This window comes from Numida meleagris, chromosome 3 (genome assembly GCF_002078875.1).
Source record: "Numida meleagris isolate 19003 breed g44 Domestic line chromosome 3, NumMel1.0, whole genome shotgun sequence".
Classification (NCBI taxonomy): Eukaryota; Metazoa; Chordata; class Aves; order Galliformes; family Numididae; genus Numida; species Numida meleagris.
Genome location: NC_034411.1, coordinates 6,203,176 through 6,226,254, shown reverse-complemented (window position 1 = coordinate 6,226,254; position 23,079 = coordinate 6,203,176). Strand labels below are relative to the sequence as shown.

The following is a 23,079-nucleotide window of genomic DNA, read 5'->3' as shown; positions in this document are numbered from 1 at the left end:
CAGACGTAAGGCCCCGGTGCCTCAGCAAAGCAGCCTCCCGTTTTCAGAAGCAGCCCGTAGAATGTCGGGCTTGAGAAGCAGGGCAGGTGACTCGCCTGAACTTATCAGATGGCAATTCCTCACTTCAAAGCCTGAGAAAACAGAAATTCTTTGCAAATGGACACACAGGGTCTTTTTTGTTGTTGTTAGCATGAGGAAAGCTGACGTTTTCCCACCACAATCTGGTTTCAGAAATAGCTGAATCCTTTCACCTGAGGCTTGTATCTATACAAACAAGGTAGCTGAAGGCTAATATCAGACAAAGAACGCGATCAGAGAAACAATTAAAGCTTGCTGAAATTGTGAATCAGCTCCCCCAGTACACACACAAACTGAGGACAGTAAGTGGATACGCATGTTAAACACAGCTGGCAGCAACACACTCTTAAAATCAGAAAAGCAGCCCCAGGTAGGTAAGAGGAATCACAGAGCAGTTTAGGCACAATGACAGCAACAAAGCTACTCCTTCACAGCTGGTTTTCAAGAAATACTGAATCTTTATAAGGTTGCCAACACATTCTTGCAGTTTTTAAAAAGGGGGGTGAGCTTTAGTAACTTCTGCTGCAGAACAATGAGCTTCCAAGGGCTACACGCTACTCTTGTGAGTACAGTCCTTCTCTAGGTATCAAAACGTTTGAATAATATACTTTATTCATACTAAGACAATGCTACAAATAATTTTATTTGTGGAATACAAAGTTAAAAACAGATACAAAAATCAACAGAACATAAAAACGTATTACAAAACCGAACTAAAATAATAAAACAGTGCATTTTGTGCAAGACTTTAATTTGGATACAATCTTCAACAAAAAGTTTACACCATCGAACCTGGGTATTTAGAACTCATTGTAGTTTCTATAGTGTATTAAAGAATTCTAAGTCACTTTAACAAACATTCTAACTAACGTATCCAGTGAGCACAGAGTTTCTATGGGGGAAGCATATAGTAGTTTCCACTGCATGAATGCATACGGACATCACTATATACCAAAGAGCCAAACCATTTCACAAGCAGGAATGGATTTGCACTGTGGTTAAACTGAACACAAGCAACTTCTGTGATTTAAGTTACGGGTTGTGTTAATGGAAAGGCACATTTTATTTTCATGTAAATTCACATTTCCGGAAGGTAAACATTTTATGCTCAGGAAACTTCAAGTCATCGCAGCACAATCAAACAATTCTTAAGTGCACGTATCTGAACTTTCAATAGAAAGATCTGGTTTCTATTTCTTCAATCCAGTTTTAATAAGGGAGAAATTAAATTAGAAACAGTTGGGCCCTCCCTCCCATATTTACAGACTGCAAACTATACTGCTTTCTCATCAGAAACCCTAGTTCTCCTGTCAAACTTTGTTAAGCTTAGTAACTATCAGTACCCTCACAGTTTGGTCAAAGGCACCACAAACACACAGTCCCTTTTTGTCAGGGCTCCAATCTAGGCTAGAAATCGGCTGTGTTGACAGAGTCACATTCTGCAAGAGGCTGACAGAACCTGCCACCCCCATCTCAGCTCCTTCAGAATCCTTCTTGGAGCGCTGAGCTGGGTACTCACTGGCAGAAAGAAAAGTAAAACATGCTCTTAGAATGCACTGCTACAAACAGCAACACCATTCTGCTTGCAAAAGACCACGTGTAAGGGTCTCCCCTGTTCTCAAGGTAAGGCAAATGTCTTCAAAATAACGAACCATCATATCCAGCTGTAGCCACACTGCACTCTTGGTAAATATTTCATCTCAAAACAATGAGGAGGGAAGTGTGGAGTCCTGATATTTCTCTCCTACAACCTTTTATTTTTCAACAGTTACACTTCTGCCACAGGCGAGACAATTTCGTCTCAGCTATTTACCCCTGAAACTTGATGCACCTACTTCACTGCACTTGGGAGGACTGAATTATTTTGCTATGCAATGTGAGAAGATGTTAAGAATCATTAGAAGTCCAGGCTTTCAATACTTTCCTAAGATGTAATCGCTCCCATATGAGAATTTAAAAAAAAACAAACAAAAAAAAACTATCTTCTTCCACTCAGTATTAACTGAGAATATAATTAGACCTTGACTACATTAAGAAAAGTGACAAGGGCAAAATTTACCTGTGCTGTTGCAATCCCATTCTTTTAGGAATCAATTCAGGATTCCAGATTGAGCACTGACACCAAAATCACCTTTCCACTGTACTTGCGGCAATAATTCAAGTAGATATTCCGCTCACCATTTTTAGGACCATTCTTTGTTAAACCAATGAACGGTTGTTTTGGTTTCTTATTCCCCCTGTTGTAGACCAGGAAGTGATCACTTACTATTTCCAGAGATGAAGGCTCCCAGCTCCTCCACTCGTCATAAATACATCTCTGTTCTGCGGTAGGTGCCGAACCTGCCATATGGTGGATTTGTGCACCTAGGAAATAATCGGCATTGTGCAGAAGTCATTTACAGCTGAGCTTCACAAGGAAGCAGAATCTTAAACTGCAGTTACCTGTATGAAGAGAACCCCCCACAGCAGGGGTTCTGGAACTTTAAGGTCCCTTCCAACCCAATCCATTCTATGATTCTATGACTGTCAGAGTTGACACTGGAACATCCATTCGGAGGTACCTTCCCTTCCCCCGCCTTAACCTTGCTGTCACAGGAACAGCAGTTCCCAGGCAGAAGCAGCCCCACTCCTGTGCAGAGGTAAGGCAGCAGCAGCCCTACCAAGGCCACCTGAAGTGGTACACTACTTCAGCTTCTTCCTGACTGGCCATCTAAGCAAGGTTAGACAGATGTCAAGTGACGGTGTAAGCACGCCTGGAGCTTTCTAGAAGTACTTGATTTCCAGACTCTTAGGTGACACCATCACCACAGGGCTGATTTCACCATCTGACATCTCTAAAAAACGTTACTGCAAGTGAACGTACTACAGACATTGTGCAAACACAACATGTGCATCTAAAATTCAGATCAAAATCTCAGCCAGGCAACAGAAATCTGTAACACACGTGACCTGACTTGATGCACATCTGTCTACAAATGTCTGAAAGGAAAGCTTTAAATGCAATTAATGAAAGATAAGAAATTCCATTTTCACAGTGTTATTACTACAAACTCTAATTCAGTAAATACTTTTGTGCTATCTGATCAAACCAACATCTTATCTGCTTTGCCTGGTGATATGGAAAATAGTAATTTAAAGATATCAAATGGAAACTCAGCCTCTAAGTCTCTCCCCATGTATCCTTCTCACTCACTCACAATACTGCAAATCAAAAATGTTCGGTTCTGAAGAAAAATAATTATTTCCAAGGCTCCCATAAGGCCTGTAACTGCAGGACAAAAAAAACAACACATTCAGAGGGCTCCCTTTATTTTTGAACACATTTAAGATTTGAATCTGCACACTCATCACAATTTGATATGGCCTGCAATATACATGACCCCCAGCTGAGGGGCACAGCTGAGTGCACAGAGCTGCAACAGGAGCCAAAGACCAGAGAAGCCCAAATACCAGGCTGTGAAAGAGAGGAAGTGCTGGCAGCAGGATGCATGGGAGCCCTTTCACTGCTTGCACCCGGGCCACGCTATCGCACAGCTCACCCCAGTAAGCTGGGCTTCTATTACCTATCAAAGACAATAATTTTAAACCTATAGTGCTTCCAGGTACTTAAGAGACAAACTTCTGGAACATATGCTGCTAAAGAAATTATTTGTCTCCCCATACCTTCTCTGAAACAGAAGCAAAACCTTTAGTTGGATGCTGAGTCCTCATATCGAAAACATGAAATTTGCCCTCCAGTGACGTGGCCACCAGCTTGTTCATGTTTACATCTTTTCTGTCAAACTCCACGCTGCAAACCTGGAAATAAGGAAATCAATACAATCAGCCACAGCTAAAAACATATATTTGTGTGTGCGTGTTTGTGTGTGTGTGTGATTTGTAAATACATATCTAATCACTGGTTATTTTTGCAACATCGACATCACCAACTCAGAAATAACATGACTGCCTGAAAACATACACACACCCAAGCTGGCGTGAAGCCACGTTTCCATGGCACCTTACCCCGTTCTTAATGTTGGTCTCCCATCGCAGTGACATGGTTTTCAAGTCAAACAATTTAATGTCGCCGTTGTCGTACCCAGCACAAACAACACGTTCCTCTTGATTGTAAGCATTGCCTGGACACAGAATTAATCACAATACAGAAACCCTTCTTAGGAGTTATAAATGTAAGACCTCTTAAGTCAACAATTTCAACTTAGATTTACGCCAGGAAAGCATCACTATGGTAAGATTTAATGAGCAGGCTGCTTTTCAAGCCTGAGAGGTATAAAAAACACAGCTTCAAAAACTGGTGGTCTCTTTCTTTAAACATTGTGAACAAGTTTTCACTCCCCCTGCCAAGCACTGCCTGAATTACACAGACTGCTCCACCTGCTGTAAACCACGCTCACCAGGCAGGCCAGCAGCACTGCGGCAGAGAGCAGCGCAGTTCCTTAACCAGCCTGGCAAGCAAGACATGTTTTTGGGACAAGAGGACTCTTTGGCAGGCACCAGCACTGAGGGTGTTACCATGGCCATCGCCAGACGCAGGCCGAGGCCTGCTTCCCACCACTGCTTCTCAGCAGCCAGGCCCAGGGAGGCACAGCAGTGCCTGCCCAAAGTTCACCTGGATGGAGAGCGCAGAGTTTGGGATGGACGTGGCCTGGGCTCAAGCATCCGTAACTCAAAAGCAAATTTAAGAAAGTACCAGGCCACTTTTCTCTCCATGAGTCAAAACATAAGGCAAAAGATCTCAACGGCAACAAGCACTGCAGCTGGACCTCCTTGACAAGAAATGCCATCTCCCTACTATCAGTTTTGTTATTGTAAACCATGCACACACATTAGCAGTTTGTAAAACTCACTGCCTGACTCTGGAAGCAGAAATGGAGCTAATCCAGAAACACCTGCCCATGCACTACGCAAGCAGCTTGATCTCTTCAAAGGAAAAGTGCCGAGCACAAGTCAAGCATCTCTGCTGCCTTTAATTAGCTCTGAAGATTTTCTCTTAAATTAACGACTTAATGCTTGACAGCTGGAGCTACACATCACCAGCTTTTGACTCTCTGTGCACTTCCACAGCCAGATCCCTCCAGGACAAAGCAGTTTCCTTACTTTTACATTCCTAGACATAGAAATTTTCAATTCCCATGCTAGGCCTGTAATGCTAGGGCATTGCCTACTACCACAAAATGTGATAAACAGCCTTTACAACACATAGAAAATACACAGATCTGATAATACCGAACAACAAAACCTGCCTTACGTCGTTAGATAATTCTCAAAAGGCAGTCATATTAGAGGGGGTTATCTGCTAAGTTACCAAATGCTACAGTCCAGCAGTCTCTTTTGCTCTCTCCCTGCGCAGGTTCCATGTTAGCGACAGGAGTCTCCTTCTGCCGCGGGTCCCAGACCTTCACAGTCCCTACAAGAGGAGGGCAGAGGAGGCAGCGTTAGGGATGCGCTGACACACGGCTCTCCTGTCCCCAGGGAAGACCTCTGCTCTTCAGCCTGACCCCCCCGAAACACAGGAGTGTCTCTTGAAATCCCAAAGGCAGGCTACTTCAGCGCGCGAGAAAAAATGAAACAGAATAACAAACAGAAACAAAAAAAGCGCCTGGAGGGCATTAGCTCTCTAGCAGCTATCTGTATTTATTCTGCTTTGTAGCTCTTCTGTCCCATGCTCATGGCAACAGCATCTTTTGCTACTTCGCATCCCCTGAAGGAACTGCGAGAAAATCCATCCCAAGCAAGGTTGCAAAGTGCGGCCAGCCCACAGGCGGGCTCTGTCCTCCACCTCAGCGCGCACAGACCGTGTGCTGGGATAGCGGGAGGACGCGCGGCGTGCCCCGACTCACCATCTCGACTGCCCGTCACAATTTCTGGTGCGCCTTCCCCAATTCCTAGGCCGCCCACGCCATCGATGCTGTTGATGATTTCCTTATGACCTTTCACGGAATACACCGGAATCTCGGGAGCTTCTAAGTTCCTAGGCGAGAAAGAACAGATAACACGGCGCTGCCTTGGGCAGTCAGGGTTGGCGTAACCACCCAGAGGAAACACGAGTGCAACACGCACGGGCTCCAAATTAACACGGGGAACAAAACACGGGTATGAACACTAAGACCCACGGGGCTCTGCCTTTTTCCTCGCCCACCGCGGCGGGCCGCTCCGAAAGCTTCAGCTCAGTTCTGGGCTCCTCTGTTCGTAACCGTCATCGTGGGAATTCACCGGTGACCGCCGGGAACGGGTTCTGCGTCGCGCTCCCAGCAGCCACGGCTGCCACCTGCAGCCTCCCCGCCAGCCGGGACCTCGGGGGTCCCCTCCCACCCACACTCGGGAGCGGGCCGGGGCCGAGGCGCTCACCAGATGCTGAGGTTCCCCGCGAAGTCCCCCGTGGCCAGGTGCCTCTGCTGCAGGGAGGCGGCCCCGAAGGTCCCGCACTTTATAGGCTTGGCCTTCTCGATCTGTAAGAAAAAGACGGGGTCGGCGCGGTGAGAACCGCTCGGCCTCGCGGGGCCGCCCCGCAGCACCGGAGGGCCGGGCCGCGCCGCCCCGCCCCGCGCTCACCTCGCTGAGCAGCGCCAGCCGCCCGCCGCGCAGCTCGTACAGCTGCAGCACGCCGGTGCCGCGCGGGGCGCTGCCGAGGCACAGCAGGCGGGCGCTGCGCGGCACCCACTTGCAGTCGAAGACGGTGTAGCTCAGCGACTGCTGCACGTGCGCAACCACCTGCGGCCGCTCCAGCCCCGCCGCCGCCGCCGACATGCCGCGCCGGAAGCGCCGCGGCCGCCGCCGGAAGCGGGAGGGAGGGCGGGGCGGAAGTAGCGGCGGGCTCTTCCGGCGGAGGGTCGCGCCACGCGGGGCCGCGCGGAGGTCGGAGCGGAGCGAGAAGCGGGACGGCCGCCGTCGCCATGGAGACCGAAGCGGCGGACGAGAGCGGCTTCACGAGCGTGGCTTCCAAGCGCGGGCGACGGAAGCGGAAAGCGGCGGGCGCGGAGCCGATGGAGGCGGCGGAGGCGGCGGGGCCGCGGCCCAGCAAGAGGCCCGCCTTCCCGCCGCTACCCGCCGAGGCGCTGGGGGTGAGCGAGGGAACGGTGGGGCCGGGGGGGGGGGGGGGGGGGGGGGGGAGGGGGGGGGGGGGGGGGGGGGTGGTGGGGATCCGCCCGTCAACGCCGCTCAGCCCCCCGCTGTCCGCAGGTGGGGAAAGGGGAGGTGAGGAAGGTGCCGGTGCCGGCCAACAGGTACACCCCGCTGAAGGAGAACTGGATGAAGATATTCACGCCCATCGTGGAACACCTGCAGCTCCAGATCAGGTTTAACTTAAAGACGAGGAACGTCGAGATCAAGGTGAGCGCAGCTCCGTGTATCGTTGTGTTCCTCTTTCTCTTTTCCCTTATGTTTTATTGAACCTGTGTTTTGTTATCACCAGTTAAAATGCTTTTGAGATGTTGTCCTTAAGACCGTTCACCCTCCTTGAGGTGTCTCCTCCCGTCGTCCATCTCTTCTCGGTCATTTTTTCCCTTCAGTTTCTCATCCCCTCCCTCCAACACAGGCTGTAATAGTTGTGGTTGAGGGTCAGTGTCATCATGGAATCAATCATAGAATGGCTTAGGTTGGAAGGACCTTAAAGCCTACCCAGTTCCACCCCCTGCCGTGGGCTGGCTGCCCCCCACCAGCTCAGGCTGCCCAGGGTCCCATCCAACCCGGCCTTGGGCACCTCCAGGGATGGGGCACCCACAGCTCTGTGGGCAGCCTGTTGTGTTAAGCACAGAGTTCACTACTTGGGTCTTTCAGTAGGACACAACGTAAAGGGGTGTTACCTGAATGTGGCTTTGGCCGTTTTTTTTTTTTTTTATGGCGAGCCTTTGTCTCACAGATTTTCCAAGTCCTGTTTCTACTTGCCCGGTCTTAATTTGGAAACGTAACTTCTTGTCCTGCAGACCTGTTCAGAGACAAAGGACCTCAGTGCTCTGACCAAAGCAGCTGACTTTGTGAAAGCGTTCATACTTGGCTTCCAGGTGGAGGTGAGTCTCCGAGCAGCTCGGTTGTGATGCTGCTCAAACTTGCTTGCTTGAAACCGTCAAGCTCTCTGGAAATGATGCATTAAGAAATAAAAATCTTCAGTCAGAGTGGTTTTCTGTAATGTTTGAAATTAAGACTGATATTTGATACATTAAGTGGAGATATATTACTGATGTGGTCTGTTGGGATGTTTAAAGAAAACAAACTTGAAGCTGCGTTGTGGGACTGTAACGCTCGTACTGATAATGGATCTCTGAATGTTTTAGGATGCTCTTGCTCTCATCAGACTAGACGACCTTTTCCTAGAATCGTTTGAAGTTACAGATGGTGAGTAGTGTCTGCTGCACTATTCAAGCAGCTGTGTGTGCTGCCTGAGTGCATTGTTCTCTTCTCCATTTGCGTCACTTAACCTCAGGGCTTAGGGAGACCTTGATGCCAGGACATAGTATTATTTCTAGGTCCAGGAAGCTTGACAAACTCGCCCTCTTTTAAAGATCTCCCAGCACAACCCTTCAGATTTTCATCCTTGAGCGCGTGTGTCACTTTTTTGGATAGTGCAATTGATTGCACTTTGCATCATCAAAACTTTTTTTCAAACTTAGAAGGTCAGATGGAATGTCTGGGGGGATACGTCTGTTAGACTTAAACTGGAACTGGGTTCTCTTCCTCCCAGTACTGTGATAGAGAACAAGAGGGAGCAGACATCACAAACGTTTTGTATGTACTACTAAGAGTCCTTGGAGCCGGTCCCAAGGAGAGCAGCATCTAAAATGGATCCGCTTCAACACGTGTGGATTGCATGCTTTTCCCCTTGTTTGAATAGAGGAAATGTTACAGAGGATACAGACCACTGCTGCTTTATTGAGTGCTTTGTTCTCATTTTAGTGAAACCGTTGAAAGGAGACCATCTGTCAAGAGCAATAGGGAGAATAGCAGGGAAAGGTGGAAAAACGAAATTCACAATAGAAAATGTAACAAGAACACGGATCGTTCTGGCTGACTCGTAAGTACTGACATCCTGCTCGACACGCCACAATCCCTGAACTAACCCACGTCATCTCCCAGGAACCGAGACAGCTGAAGTTTCTGTAAACTTCTGTAAATCATTTTTGTCTTGCTAATGCTGGAAGCGCTGTTTTTAATGAGCAGCATTTGAGTGTTTGACCTCCTGCTGTGAGATGACAGTGTCATGGGCACATCCAGAACTGCTTCCACACAGCTGAAGAATTCCTTCCTGTGAATAACAAGGTTGAGCCTATGACCCTGCAGCATGTCATTCTCCCAGGGCTGCTGCGCTGTTAAACATACTGTTAAACCTGCAAAAATGTATCCTTAAAAGGATTTAGAAGAGATGTTCTGCTATGTCGAGGTTTTGTAATGGTGACTGAAAAACAAACTAGTGAATACAACTTCAGCTTAGTGTACTCTTAAACTCCAGTGTGAGAGATGTCCTATTAATTACACCATCACTGCGTTTCTTACATTAACTAATATTGCTTTGACTGCTTTTTACAGGAAAATTCATATTTTAGGATCTTTTCAGAACATTAAAATGGCACGAACAGCAATCTGCAATCTAATTTTAGGTAAGTCCTCTCACCTAACCTTGTACGTTCCAGGAAAATAGATAGTTTCAGAAGGTGCTTTCTGCAGCCTCACCTTGCTCCCTGGTGTGCCTGCACCTGCATTTGCAGCAGGTAGCTTGCTGGGAGGTGGTGGGGTTGGGGATGGTGGGAGCTCTGCTTCCTCATTTTCTTCCCCTCCCTCCGCCCAGGGCTCGGTTTGTGGGTCCACAACCATCCCCCTGGGCCAGAAGGCAGGCTTTCAGCCTTGGGCTGCAGCTGCTGCATTCCCCCACGAGGCTCAGTTGGCATCAGGGAGCAGTGTTAGTTTGAACACACAGTCAGGAGCATTTAGCAGCAGTCAAGACACTTGTCACTGCTGTGTGTGCTGCAGGCACGCGCTGTGAGCGGGACTGACTCAGCGCTCCCAGTTAAGATGAAGCGGCCAACTCTGAGCATCTCTCTCCCCCCACGGTCAAATTCCCCACACTGACAGATTCAAAAAGCATTTCTGCAACACACATTATTGTGTCAGCTGGCTAACGTATACTTTCTCTTGCAGGAAGTCCACCATCAAAGGTTTATGGCAATATTAGGGCTGTGGCCAGCAGAGCGGCTGAAAGGTTCTGAGGTGCAGCGCTGCTGCTTTACCAAGGACCCTGGCTGGGGAGTGCGGGCACTGCGTGCACACACTGCGTGGTGGCAGAGGCTGTGGAAGCACGGGGCCTGCTGCCGGACTGGGAGGCGCAGGAGAAAAATGGGACTGTTCGTGCAGTCTGATAGCCTCCAGGCAGGCTGCCTGATACAAATACGATCTGTGTACAGCCATTAAAAGCTATTCTAAAATTGCTGTGTATCTAAAGTGGTATACTGAAGCATGGGTGCCCGATTCTGCTTTATTCTCAAGCCAAAACGTGACCGAGAGTGACTTTCTGATGATCCAAGTATTACAAGACTGTTCACACGACCTGAGCAAGCCTATACGTGTGGAGCTGAAAGCAATCAGCAGCGTAAAGTGTTCCTGACCACAGACCATGGGTCAGCACCTTTCTGTAAAAAGGAAGTGCCAGTTTCAGTGCCAAGTGTAAGAGCAGGCTGCTGGAAGAGTCTGCTACTGCAACAGTGCAGCACAGAAAGAGACAACATGGAGACAAAGGTGAACAGATTTGCACTTAGTTTTAGAATGTGCGCTTACCTGGATTCTTGTTCTGTTCTCATGAACAATCTGCAAGGGCCTCCTAGGAGTGATGCTAAGAACGTCCAGGTAAGGACACAGCAATGGCAGTGCCCATGTACTGGAGCACAGACAGCTGCCACGTGCTGCACGCCCTCCCTCTGAAAATGCTGCATGCAGCAGCAGGGGGAAGAGACCACAGTGAGGGCTCGTCGCTCCTGCCCTTCACCACCAAAACTCATCACCAAGTCTCATGCAAAACAATTCAGTTTAGGTTTGTGAATCAAAACAGAGTGAAATGCGATCAAAATAACATTAGCAAATCGAGGAAGCATTTCTCTCAGTGTTTAAGTTAACTGTGCAGCACTTCATAGCTGGATAGTGCATACATAGCCTGCCATTTATCTCAGTGAGCTTGAGAGGCAGGAGGGGAGGGCGAGGCACAGACATGGAAAAGTGATGTGATCTTTCTCCTGAAGCAGGTGCGTGCTGATACTGACCTGAGCTCTGGGCAGCCCAAAGCAGAACACCCAGGCATCTTCATGGGCTGCCCCTAGGGTGCAGGAAGCAAGAGGCTACACGAAAAGCAACAGCAAACAGCTCCTGGGCTGCTTCGTGAGGGGCATTCACCTACAGACAAGGAGGGCTGCTTTCACCAGCAGAGGTCTTGGATTTGCCTTGAGAAAGGAAGCTGCCAGTTTCCAGCTGCAGTAAGGTTAGGGGTTTTTTGTTTGTTTTCAAATCACACAGCATTGATCATTCTGAGTTCAGTACCACTTCTACAAGGTGCTTGATCTAACTGGGATACTCAAGCAGAGATTCAGATGTGCCTTCACGAAAAATACAGGAGCGGTCTTGAAGCACTAGAACAAAGCTCAGAAGTGTTCAGACAACTGCACCCTGCACAGCTGTCACTCGGTCTCAGCAGCTAAGGGACAAACACTACCAACAGCAACTTGCTGCTGGAGCAGGGCCCAGAGCTGCCTTGGGTTTATGGGGAGGCGTCCAGGTAAGTACCGAAGCACCCAAAGCAAGGTTCAAATATTTTATTTTGTATTCGTATAGTATGAAGGTTCTTATAGTTCCCACAACGTATGATGTAGCATGCAGAGGAAAAACTAAACATTCAACATAAATCATTTTTCCCCACACAAACTAAAAAAAAAAAAACAAAAAAAACCACCTCATCCCTCCCCTTCCAATCCCCCGAAGGAAGTAACGGCAGCACTAATTTCTATAACAACAGCCAAGATATGCACAAGCAAGTAAGAGAAATCAAAAGCATTTGCTAAAATGTTTGTAACAAATACTTATGTACAAAAAATTCACAAAAGACTAGTTCCCCCTTGAAGCAGAGCACATGGCAGTTGACACTGGAACAGATACAACCACTGGCTGGGATTATAAGCCACGTACTGATCCAGAGGAAGAAAGTTACATGTAGTGGAGATTTTTGTTTTGAACCTTAACATTTACCAAAGTTTGGCAACATTATCTTTTAAATTATGCAAATTATGTAAACAAGAGGAACATTTCAAATCGATCTACATGCAAAACTTCATGTCATGCAAGGACACCAAGCACCTGGATTTCTCTCACAGACAGAGCCCATTGACGTGCAGCACTCAGTTGAAGGAACAGCTATGGCAGACAGGTGCTCGATAGAAGTAGATTCACACAACCTGCACTTCCCACTGCTGATTATAAAACGATTTTTTTTTTTTTTAATAGAAAAACTACTATACAGGAAAGATGTACTGTCCTAAAAAATCTAGCAAATGTTTCTCTTCCAGCCAATAGTACCATTGCAGAAAAGGGAAGGGATGATATAAAGTTGTAAAACATGGCTCGCTACTTTTATATCACACAAACGTATCAAGTTACCATCCGTTACAAATCATGATATGGACAAATCTAGAAAAGAAAAAACTCCAGGCAAAGGACTGGAGAACAGCAAGAGGTATCAATTTAGATCGTGTGAAGTTTTCCTCCTCTGTGGCATAGGTTAACAAGATTTTCCCCCTGTATGAATCCTATATACATACATATATATATATATATAAAATATTACCAGTTATTTATGCTACCTGTAATATTCTTTAAATGCAGAGGGGAAACTATCACAGTTGAAGTAACAGAATTTAAATGGCAGGAACGCTTTGTAATCTAAGCACTGTATAAAAGAAGTAGACGGGGATCCCGCCGTTACGTGGATCCTAATTTCATTAAGGTAAGCACAAGAGAAAGTGGTGAATGTATCTAACACCTCGAGCAGCCGAATCTAAAATGAATCCCAAACAGCAGAGGAGCACTAACCCTGGGACAGCTGTACCCACTCCCAGTCGCTAGGTGACAAAATCTTGTGGCCATCCAAGCGTTCTGCAGTTACTGTATGCACACGAGGGCTAGTTCTTGGCAGTAGCATTAAACTATATTCTCATATTAAGTAGAACTGTACTAAGTTATTTAGCAAAGAGACACAGTCCCTGGTAATATATTAACAGGTATAAATAAACTTCGTCTCCTGTGTTACAAAACATGTCATTAAGGTAAATTAATAAGAAGCAATGCTTTGTCAGCCAGTCAATATATAGAAACATCTGAACAGTCGCAGGAAAAGGAGAAGAGCTGACCTAACACCCAGTTAAAATTTTACATTCTTCTACTATATATATAAAACTGTGTGAAATAAAAGTAAGGATGTATATCCATATATTGAACTGTTAATATTCTGCTTGGCACTTTGTACTCTAGTTTCGTTTCTGAATCAAGTATATTAAATTAAAGCCCACCTAGCTACTACATATAGAAAGCTACATATATATCTATATATAAATACACACACACATATATATAGATAGATATTTCCTTGTTATAAAAGATGAAGAAAAATAAATTAAAAAGCCAACCCCTTCCCTTTCTCCACCACACTGATATGCTCTTTCCATCTTTGCTGTCCTTCAGACTTTAAAGTGCTACACTGAGTTATTGAGAGAATCAAAGTTCAATAACACTTAGTTGGCTTCATGAGGCTCATGTTGGAAAATGTGGCTTCACAGAGAAAAATACTTCCATTTAAATACACAGAGAGCATTGCTGGACGTCTTGAGCAGATCTTCAGAGATGGAGAAGAAAGCAAAAGTGTTGGGTGGTGCCCTACAGAGTCACACATCTACCACCATCTTTTTGTGGATATCTAGGCCTCCTACAACCTGCGAGAGAAATAAATGCTTGTAAGCAAGTAAGCAATGGAAGTCAGCAAGACAGAAGGTGCACGCTGCATTCACAGGACGTATTTGTGCCTGTTACACTCCCTGTACTTCCGTAGCCTCTCCAATCTCATTTACGTTTCACAAGTACGGTGTGCTATGCAGATGAGTTAGGTGTTACCCAAGGTAATTAATTACATGAGCACCAATCAGACAATCAGGGCCTGGCACAGCAGTGCAGGTGACGCCATTTTGGCTTCCCTCCTCCTCATCTTGTGTTCTGACTCTGCATTATTTTTCCCCGTGCTGACTGAAATGCTGCCTTCTATAACACCGTATGGAGCAGTGCCTCTTTGTAAGGGGAAGTTAGGAGCCCCAGCAAAGCAACATTCCCCAGTCCTAGGGGGGTTACTCTCCTCCTAAGCGACACAAATCCCACCACCCTGGCCTTTCTAAAATCCCTGCATTCTGCAGAGGGTGATAATCTCCGCAGGCTCCCTCCCTGCAGAAAGATAAACCTTGCTAAGGAGTGATTTGGAGCAGACTGGGAGATTAACCTGAAATTAACCCCTGCAGAACACTCCTCTCCAGCTATCACCGCCGAGAGAAGCACTTCACAGAGAGACCTGCTATCAAATCCTGTTCTTACAGCTTCCACGTAATTTGAAGCATTTTTTTTCCACTCAGCAGACTGAGGATGCTTGCCCTCTGTTGATTTTTTCCCCTCTGTCTACCCTAGTAAGCAGCTAGAGACAGAACTGAAAGCGCTGTTTCTTGTTTTAATCGTTAAAAACATAAATCCATCCTCCTGTGACAAGCCAGTAAATTGCAAGTTATCTTTAAAGCTGCTATTATTATTATATATTTTTCTTTTTTACCAGCATGAAGACTGGAATCCAACGTACACCCTCATGCCAAGCTAGCATGTGTCTCTGTATTAAACTATTTAGGTCTGGTCTTGTGTTCAGTACATCATAAATTAGCAGAGTTTTCCTGAGAGGTTACTTACAGCACAGAATTCTTCAAAGGATATTCTTCCATCACCATCCTTATCTGCATTAATTATGGTTTTATCTACAATTTGCTGTAACTGAGTGTCTTTGAGATTGTTCCCCACCATCATCTTCAGCACCTGGAAGAGCTCCCCATTCGAGATGTAGCCATCTTTGTCCATATCGTAAATGCGAAAAGCAACTGCAGAAGTAAGACATGGAAAAAAACTTTCAGCAACAAATGAGGTCAGAGGAGAGCAATGCACATTCACGTGCTTTGCAGTAACAGAGCAAAGGCTGTGTCATCACTGAGGAAAAAATGCTGCATTTCAAGTGAGTGTGAGCTTTTCAGTTTCATTCTGAAAAACACGGAACACCAGAAACAATACAGTGAATAGGACTGCTAGAAGGTTTAGAAGAAAATACTTCAGAAGTGTTCGCTGTTTTAGCACCAGCAGCAGTAGGACTCTATCAACACTAAACTGGAAAATCTTCACTGCCACAATTAAGGCACCCAGGTAGCAGTTCCATTTGCAAGGCAGACAAAAATTACAACAGACGAATCAAAACCTCACCTGGATCTTTTGCTGCAAACTATTTGATGTAAGACTGCATTTGCTTTCAGCATTTCAATACAGCAGATTTCTTTCCTAAACCTTTATCATGTCTCAGTTACTGTAGGCCGCATCCACGACCGACCCTGTCCCCTCCTCACACCCAAGGTTGGGTCACGAGTTCCAGAGATGCCGTCCTCAAACAAGATGAGCTTAGTGCTGTTCTACCACACCACCCCAAATCCATCTTATTTTCAAGCTCCCACAAAGCACAGCACATTGCTAACAGGTCGGTGAATTAAGCAGCCCGAAATGTTTTTGTGACTACTACTTTTGAATGAGGAGCAACTGAAGATACTCAACCTCTTGAGCCCTCCCTGCAGAAAAGAGCGCTGCCAGATGTTTCACACAAATGAAGAGGGACTGAGAACTCCCCAGCCACCGTAATGGTTCAGAAGCATTTCAAGAAGAATCCAGCCTTACTGTTGTTTGAGAACACTGAGAAAACGGTATGGTTTGCAGGAGTCAGTTTTGTTTAGGAGAAAAAAAAAAGTCAAAATACTTACACCTCAACTTCTGTTCCTTATCTCCTTTGACACTGAACTGGGAGACTCCTTCTATAAATTCTAAAATACAGTACAGAAATTTGTTAAGAAGTGTATTTTTAAATAAAGCATAGAAAACTTCACTCCCATTTTGACAACTTCCTGCTCCCACCCAAGAGAAACAGCTCTTGGTAATTCTTTCCTCACTGCCTCTTTTTCACAAGGGGATTTTGAACAGCAACACACAACACTTGGAAGCTGATACAAAGGAAAAAGCCACAGTGTCTCAATTACACTATAATTCTCCCTACGGAAGTATGAGTGGGTTTGGAAAGTCCAACTCTCTGGCTTTAGCAGCTTTTTCCATACTCACTAACATTTTAGAAGTCAGCTCTATTAATAAAAATGAGATTTATTAACATTCTCCAATTTAAAAAAGCAAAAAACCACGCAAACAACCTCTTCTAGTGATGAGCTCTATGAGAGATCTGTATTAGCTCAAATAGGTGTTAGATGTTGCCACTCTGAGAGTCAGAGACTGTTAAAGTAGAAATGAGCATTTGTGACCTGCTAATCCATTTAAAGAGAAATATTTAAGATACGTTCTCCGACCTAAAGTCAAAACATTTGTTTTTCCCCTGAAGTGTCTATCCAAAACCATTAAAAAAAAGAAGACTCCCATAAAGGAGACGTGAACTGAAAAATGTGGACAGCTCACAATTCAGCAAACCATTTTGAAAGTACTTCAGAAGAACTCGTAGCAGGTTTACTACAAGTACAACTTGTGCACAGACACATCACTTACCATTTAGCCCACTTTTTCCTCAACCCAAGATATACTTCAGCTAGCATCACAACTGCAAGTCTGAATGAGTGCACTCAAGAGATACTTAGTGGGCACTCATAAAGCAATGCAACCTGGAAAGCACTGTTCCAGAAAACATTGCCCTTGTCAGCATTCCAAGCAAGAGCTGCCTCGATGTGCTAGAGACCCTTGCTGACTGGCATAGTTCTGCTGACACCCAAGGTACTAATTCCTAGTGAAATTATTTTATTATTCCAATTAACAAGTTGTTTTCCCCTTGTTTTTCTTTTTCAACTGAGTGTAAGCCTGATTCCAAGGCCCCAGCAATTCTGACAAAATGCCACCACTTTTCACAAAGCGTTGTATCTTACCTTTGAAGTCCACTTCTCCGTTGCCATCCGTGTCAAATATATCTATTACTCGCTGTACTAACGGGTTCTGTTGCAATTCAGGTAACGACATGAACTCCTCCACACTCAAAGAACCAGAGTTGTCCAAATCGAGCTTCTTAAATCTCTTTCCTAGCCGTTTAATCTCATCAGCATCAACTGAAAGGAAAATAAAACATCCGTTCTCAGTAAGGCTTCACAGTAACCCCTCCGACAGTTAACCCTTGCTTCCCCCCCTGCTCTCTGACCAGGGTCCCTCCTACAGTGTTACCGCTACTGAACACTTGCATGGAAGGTTACGAAGATAACGTCAATCTCTGAAGCCAAATGCAAGCCTCTCATTTTAATTAGAACTTACCCTTTTTCCTCCCTGCACCAGCCATAATACAGACAGTCAGCCCCGTGACGCACTGAATGCCACGTGCTGACACAGCACTTAGAAGGATTGCAGCTACTAAGCTCATTCTAAGTCAAGCAGCTCTTACTAGTGCCAGGTATGAAGAAAATAAAAAAAGAAACCAAATTTTCTTAGCAGCCAACATTACATTTACACTGGACAGACATATGAGTTAGAAAGACAGTTAATTCACTAGCAGAAGTAAAGCTTGAACATACCAAACACGAGCCCTAACCAGCTTCCAATTAAAGTTCTCTGTTGACCTAACAGGATGATTTTCTGTCAAGACTTAGCTTACCTGCATTATATGTCTATGCAAACATGAGAAACCTCCAAAAGATGGGGGGGGGGGGGGGAAAAAAGCATGTCCTGTCTTTTTCAAGAGGTACAATCAGGAGAATACCAACTGAGAAATCTGAGGAGATTACAAAGCTATTATTAAGTTTTAAATATCCTTTTGAAGATGAGGTGACACCGCTTGCCTCTGTGCTTTCTTAGAAGCACGGAAAATAAGAGATCAGCAATGTCATTCTTTCCCCTTCAGAAACCAAACGTCTTTCAAGGAGCTAGCCATTACTTTGCTAAGACTAAGCCCTCACAAATCACTTTGTTTTTAAGGCAGAACTTTGCAATTGCATCTAGGATTCATGCAGAAAAACCCTGGAATAAGCTCTATGATGTTACTGCTAGAACTATTTCACCTATATGCATTATTTATTTATTAACACCTAGCTTCAATTTAAAACATTGAAGAGCAAATAGAAGGTATTACCTATGGGGTATATAATGCACCAAGCTTCTCTTAGCAGACCAGTGAAATCTCACTTCCAATCTTTACGGAAAGGATAGCACTGACTAAAATTGGAAGACTTGCTTCCTAAGCAACATCAAATGCTTCATAGTTCTGTAATCTCACAAAATCACAATAGAGAAAATCAAAAGGAAGACTGAAAATGAAACTGGCAATGAGTCCTCAGTCTGCTCGAAGCTGAGCTCACCACCACACAGACAAGGCAGCCCCACACTGCTACAGCTTTACACTCCATTGTTACACTCAGCACAGACAGTTCTACCATCGCACTGGGCTGCTCCAAAAGCCAGGGAAGATCTCCCTAAGCTGTGCTAAGAAAGCAAACCAGAATGGCATTTTACCTGAAGCTAGTCTGTAGCTCTTAACAGGACCTACTGAACTGAAGAAGTACACTGTTGGGACATTCAGCAGAGACTGACTCACAGCACACAACACTAACAAGTGGCTCTGCAGCAAAAACAACGTGGTCTACCATCATCTGCTGGGCACAGGAACCACGGGTAGAAGTGAACTTCAAATTCATGACTGGCTGAACAGATACTTAAAGATACAACACTGCAATGCTTAAGAGAAGAAGCAGTGCTGCTCTAGTTTTGAGGATGACAATCAGAAGGATTGTTTTCTTGAAAGAGGAAAGGTATCGGGTACCTTTTTAAAAAGCTGGAATTACAAAGCTTACACGCAATCATATTTCAGTAACATTTTTGTTTTCGTAAAATGACTCTCAGAATAAAATCATAAATTATAATGAAGTTAGGGATACATTTCTTCACAGTATGACTTATTTTAGATGTGAAGAGTTTGTCTGTCCTTTCTTCCTTCAGTTCAGTCATCACTTGTGACAGTTCTCTCCGGCTGAGCCGAGCTACTCAGGAATTTTGTTTCTTTGGCTTTTAAGGGAAAAAACCCAACATTTATCTATAGGAGCTAATTTCAATGCTATCCAATAACTTTTTGTTCAGATTTCCTCTACAAACACACACAACAGTCCTCGCCTATGTGTTCCCTTCTTACCAGGCTGCTGTTCCTTCAGTATTTAGCAGAAGGCCGACTCCCTAAAACCTCACACAGCAATCACTGAGTACTAACTTAAGTTATCAGAGACTGAAAAAACAATCAATCAGCAAATAATTCTTTCCTTCTTTAAGATCTTCCAGGCAAACTAATGCTCACACAAACATCCTGAAGCTGCAAAGCACAGGATAATGCAGATAGAGTGAAGGTATTAGAGGCAGAAGGACTGATGGTGGCAGTAGTAGGCAGCATTTTAACAACACTCAAGCTCAGGATACAAAAGAAAACACCGGGCAATCCGAGGAGGTCCAAGTCCACAATAGTGTAAACAGGGTGATACCATCACTGAGCAAAATAAGGAGGATGGAGCTTTGTTTACAGCATTTGAGGCAGAGCTTGCCTGTGACTCATCGCAGTGGTCTGAGCTCCCTTGAGCGTTCCTCCGACCTCGCGCTCAACTTTGCCTTTTTTGTGCCCTGCTCCCCAGCTGACGCAAGGCTCTACGCTTCCTACTCTCTCAGGGAGCCAAGCATCCCATCAGCTTATCACTTCTGCCTTACAGAAAGACGAACTGGCAGAAATAACACCTGCTAAGTGATTTTCCTGAGAGGGCTTTGCTGGCAGTTCGCTAAAAACATCAACTAATTCTGTTTTAAAGCACGACATCAGTTGTGTTTCATAATCCATTTTGAATTCCTTTCACCTTGTAACTCAGTATTTTCAAACGACTCTTTTACCTCAGCATTCAAATTCTAGAGCCAACAATACCTGCTTCTTACCCCATCTGCACACATCCAGAAATGCAACGAACAGGTCGCAGTGCAACAACTACACGCTTCCACAGAACAGCATGCAGTTACCGGGCAGCTCCATTCCAGCACAGCAGCTGCACTTCTAGCTGGTCACTCACTCATCTGTTCATACATACCACTGAATGCAACGCTTCTCCCCAACGCAGAACATTGGAAAGGATGATTCATGTGTGTGCACACGTGTTTGTTTTTTAAAGTTTGTTTCAAGCTGTTGCTCACGCTGCCGATGCTCAGGTCGTATTATAAAGAGCATTCAGTTGGCAACTGCTAAAGCTTAGTCTCAAGTGCAACATACTCTGCTTGAAAAAAGGTTTTTTTTTTCAGTGAAAGTAAAGGTGCACCTCCACGGTTAGTTTGCTAGCAGGGTGAAAGCCACGAGTAAAAGAATACCTTAAGAATGCAGATCTCTAATTGCTTCCACATTCAGATGTGCCATCCATCCATTGCTGCTGAGCACGCAGTGCTTACAGAGGCACCTGCACAGCGTACTAACCTCAGACAAACTGCACTTCTCAGCAAAGAGCCCTTCTCAAGTCTGTTTATCTAAACGTTCAATGATGTACTGAAAGGACTGGCTTTTCAGGCCTTGTTAAAATACTGGCTTAAAGCTGCACCTAACCAAAACCAGACCGGTAAATGTCATCACTGAAAGCCTAGCTTACACTTAAGAAAACCAAGAGTATAAACAAGGATATTAAGGCAATGGAAAAAAACTTTTGGTAAAGAAAACATGCTCTGAAATTTTTACTTTTCCAGATAGAACACCCGTTTTCCATAAGAATGGAGTGCAGAGGTCTGAAAATAAAACAGAGGCGAGAGCTTTTGCTGAAGGTCTGTCCGCAGCCCGCTCTGCTGCGTGAATATAATGTTTCAGAGCAGCAACCAAGAGTGCCATGTCAGTCTTGGGGATCACATTTCAAAAAGATGACGCCCTTGAGGACACATTCAGCCACTTGTCTTGTATATGCTTACACACAGCTGGTCTAATCCTTTTCACGACTTCAGATGTGTCAATTACAATTTCCTAACTTAGAACAGATACTGGTCTCCTTAACCTAGAACCAAAACGTAGGTACAAAACATGGCCGTCTTTACAGCTTTATGCTATGGTTAATTTTTCTTGTATATAATCTTGTATAATATCCTGAATTTGCTTTCTGTAATGTCCAATTTTAAAACAAAAATATTCTTATATAAAATTAGACACGGAGACAGCAGTTAGTGCAGTGCTGGAGAGGGCTATGACCAAACGCCACCGGTGCCCACAGCATACATTTGTTATTGCTAACCACCAGTCACCTAACAATCAAATCTAACCATTCAAAATCCTTACCAAATGATCTTTAAAAACACCTCCTGGTCTTCCCTGAAAAGCTTTCGTCCCGTCAGCTGCCAACTGCTTGTAAGCAGCACGTGCACACAGCATCTGAAGAATGAGCTGAATGCCTGCCTAACAGAGTCACTCACAGATGGGGTGCAGGAGCATCCCTGTGCCACCCCAAAACCCTGACATCCTCCTCAATATTCAGGCACACAGTGCAATCATCCCAGTGACCAGTCACCATCAAGAAAAGGGGCATCTATGGTAACTACACCTTTCCTATAGTTTTTCTTCTCTGCAATAAAAGGGGCAAACAAGCTCAGCAATGAACCTTCGGGTTCATAGAGAGCATACTGCAGCAATGTAATGCTTTAGTGAAGCGTGTAAGATGCTTCACACACCTAGGTCCTTGCTAGCTGATGGCTACTTCATGTGGCAGAGAGGACTTGCAAATGACTAGCCAAAAGCCTGAGTTCTCTGACAACCATTTAGAAAAAGAGCCCTCTGCATTCATTGCTGGCCTGCTGATGAGCACCGCAGATCAGGTGTGGCCAGCACTGTGAAAGCACTCTAGAAGGTAATTCCCATACTGAAGAATTTATGATCCTGTTCAAAAGCAACTTACAAACCTAAGAATGGTAACTTTATTTAGCAGTCCATGCACAGGTCTACACAAGATACAGTGCTGAAGAAAATGTTCAAGGAAAAGAAACAGTTACAAATAAGCACATTCAGCACAATACCTCAGGGACACTTCATAAGACAACGCTTTCTTGGGTTGGTGTTAAGCAAGAAATAAGTGAGCATTTTCATAGTGCAGCCTAAACCCATGAGACACAGTGATCAATTTTATGCTCACGTGGCCAAAAACAAGTAACACTGACTTAGTGGCTTCTCACCTACGTGCCTGCTGCAAGCATACACAGGAAGGAGATGGGGGAAAAAAAAATCCTCTTTCAGCCTCGACTTCTCTTTTCTCCCAGGGTGCCAAGAGAGCTTGGGCAATATACTTAGCTCCTCAGGTAGCACATTCTGCACCACAAGCTGTTCCACATCCCTGAGGAACTGGCATTAGGACGGAGGGACAAGCCTGACTGCTTGTACTAAGTTCTAACACTTCACTGCATAGACACGGAAATACGAAGCAGACTTCTGATACTTTTAATGGAAAAAATGCAGAATAAAAATTAGTCCATCAGCAAAGGCCTACATTTTTCAAAGACAATCTTTCACTTTTTTTGTTATTATATGCACTGAGTAATTTTTCAAGCAGCAAATTCAGTAAATTCATATGTGGCAAGTTGTATGCTATCTTCAAATACGTTAACCTCTATCAATATAAAGGTCATTAAAAAACTTACAGTGCGAGCACATTTCCAAAGGGTAGCTTGCCTCATTTCCCTGTAACA

At 44.9% G+C, this 23,079-nt stretch overlaps 3 protein-coding genes across 5 annotated transcripts in view; 1 reads left to right on the top strand and 2 right to left on the bottom strand.

Annotated features, from left to right (window-relative positions):
• On the bottom strand, positions 695–6,869 carry WDR92 (WD repeat domain 92). Its single transcript, XM_021392243.1, has 8 exons — positions 6,634–6,869; positions 6,430–6,530; positions 5,922–6,052; positions 5,387–5,488; positions 4,084–4,199; positions 3,742–3,876; positions 2,345–2,442; positions 695–1,596 (listed from the first exon to the last, which is right to left on the bottom strand). The coding sequence occupies exons 1-8, from the start codon at positions 6,826–6,828 to the stop codon at positions 1,389–1,391; spliced, it is 1,086 nt and encodes a 361-aa protein (XP_021247918.1). The 5' UTR covers positions 6,829–6,869; the 3' UTR covers positions 695–1,388.
• PNO1 (partner of NOB1 homolog) lies at positions 6,880–11,991 on the top strand. Of its 2 annotated transcripts, none has more exons than XM_021392249.1 (8): positions 6,880–7,142; positions 7,261–7,410; positions 8,004–8,087; positions 8,352–8,412; positions 8,971–9,088; positions 9,601–9,671; positions 10,210–10,911; positions 11,304–11,991. In XM_021392249.1, exons 1-7 carry the CDS (start codon positions 6,975–6,977, stop codon positions 10,275–10,277), a joined length of 720 nt encoding a protein of 239 aa, XP_021247924.1. In that variant the 5' UTR covers positions 6,880–6,974; the 3' UTR covers positions 10,278–10,911; positions 11,304–11,991. The 2 variants fall into 2 exon arrangements, with proteins under 2 accessions (XP_021247924.1, XP_021247923.1); XM_021392248.1 differs by having other exon boundaries at positions 11,301–11,991.
• PPP3R1 (protein phosphatase 3 regulatory subunit B, alpha) overlaps positions 11,853–23,079 on the bottom strand; it is a 33,071-nt gene continuing 21,844 nt past the window's right edge. For both annotated transcript variants that reach the window (XM_021392250.1, XM_021392251.1), the window contains 5 exons: positions 23,032–23,071; positions 17,298–17,474; positions 16,143–16,202; positions 15,040–15,224; positions 11,853–14,033 (listed from right to left, as the gene is read on the bottom strand). In XM_021392250.1, the coding sequence (XP_021247925.1) occupies positions 13,986–14,033; positions 15,040–15,224; positions 16,143–16,202; positions 17,298–17,474; positions 23,032–23,071 (510 nt within the window). In that variant the 3' untranslated portion in view covers positions 11,853–13,985. The remainder of the gene's footprint in view (positions 14,034–15,039; positions 15,225–16,142; positions 16,203–17,297; positions 17,475–23,031; positions 23,072–23,079) is intronic.

Excerpts from the sequence above, each read along its gene's own strand:
- PNO1 (XM_021392249.1), top strand. The coding sequence starts at position 6,975 with ATGGAGACCGAAGCGGCGGACGAGAGCGGCTTCACGAGCGTGGCTTCC. Across the intron at positions 8,088-8,351 it reads TACTTGGCTTCCAGGTGGAG|GATGCTCTTGCTCTCATCAG; the intron begins GTGAGTCTCCGA and ends TGAATGTTTTAG. Across the intron at positions 8,413-8,970 it reads ATCGTTTGAAGTTACAGATG|TGAAACCGTTGAAAGGAGAC; the intron begins GTGAGTAGTGTC and ends TTCTCATTTTAG.
- WDR92 (XM_021392243.1), bottom strand. The coding sequence starts at position 6,828 with ATGTCGGCGGCGGCGGCGGGGCTGGAGCGGCCGCAGGTGGTTGCGCAC. Across the intron at positions 6,531-6,633 it reads GGCTGGCGCTGCTCAGCGAG|ATCGAGAAGGCCAAGCCTAT; the intron begins GTGAGCGCGGGG and ends TTTTTCTTACAG. Across the intron at positions 3,877-4,083 it reads AGACCAACATTAAGAACGGG|GTTTGCAGCGTGGAGTTTGA; the intron begins GTAAGGTGCCAT and ends CCTTATTTCCAG.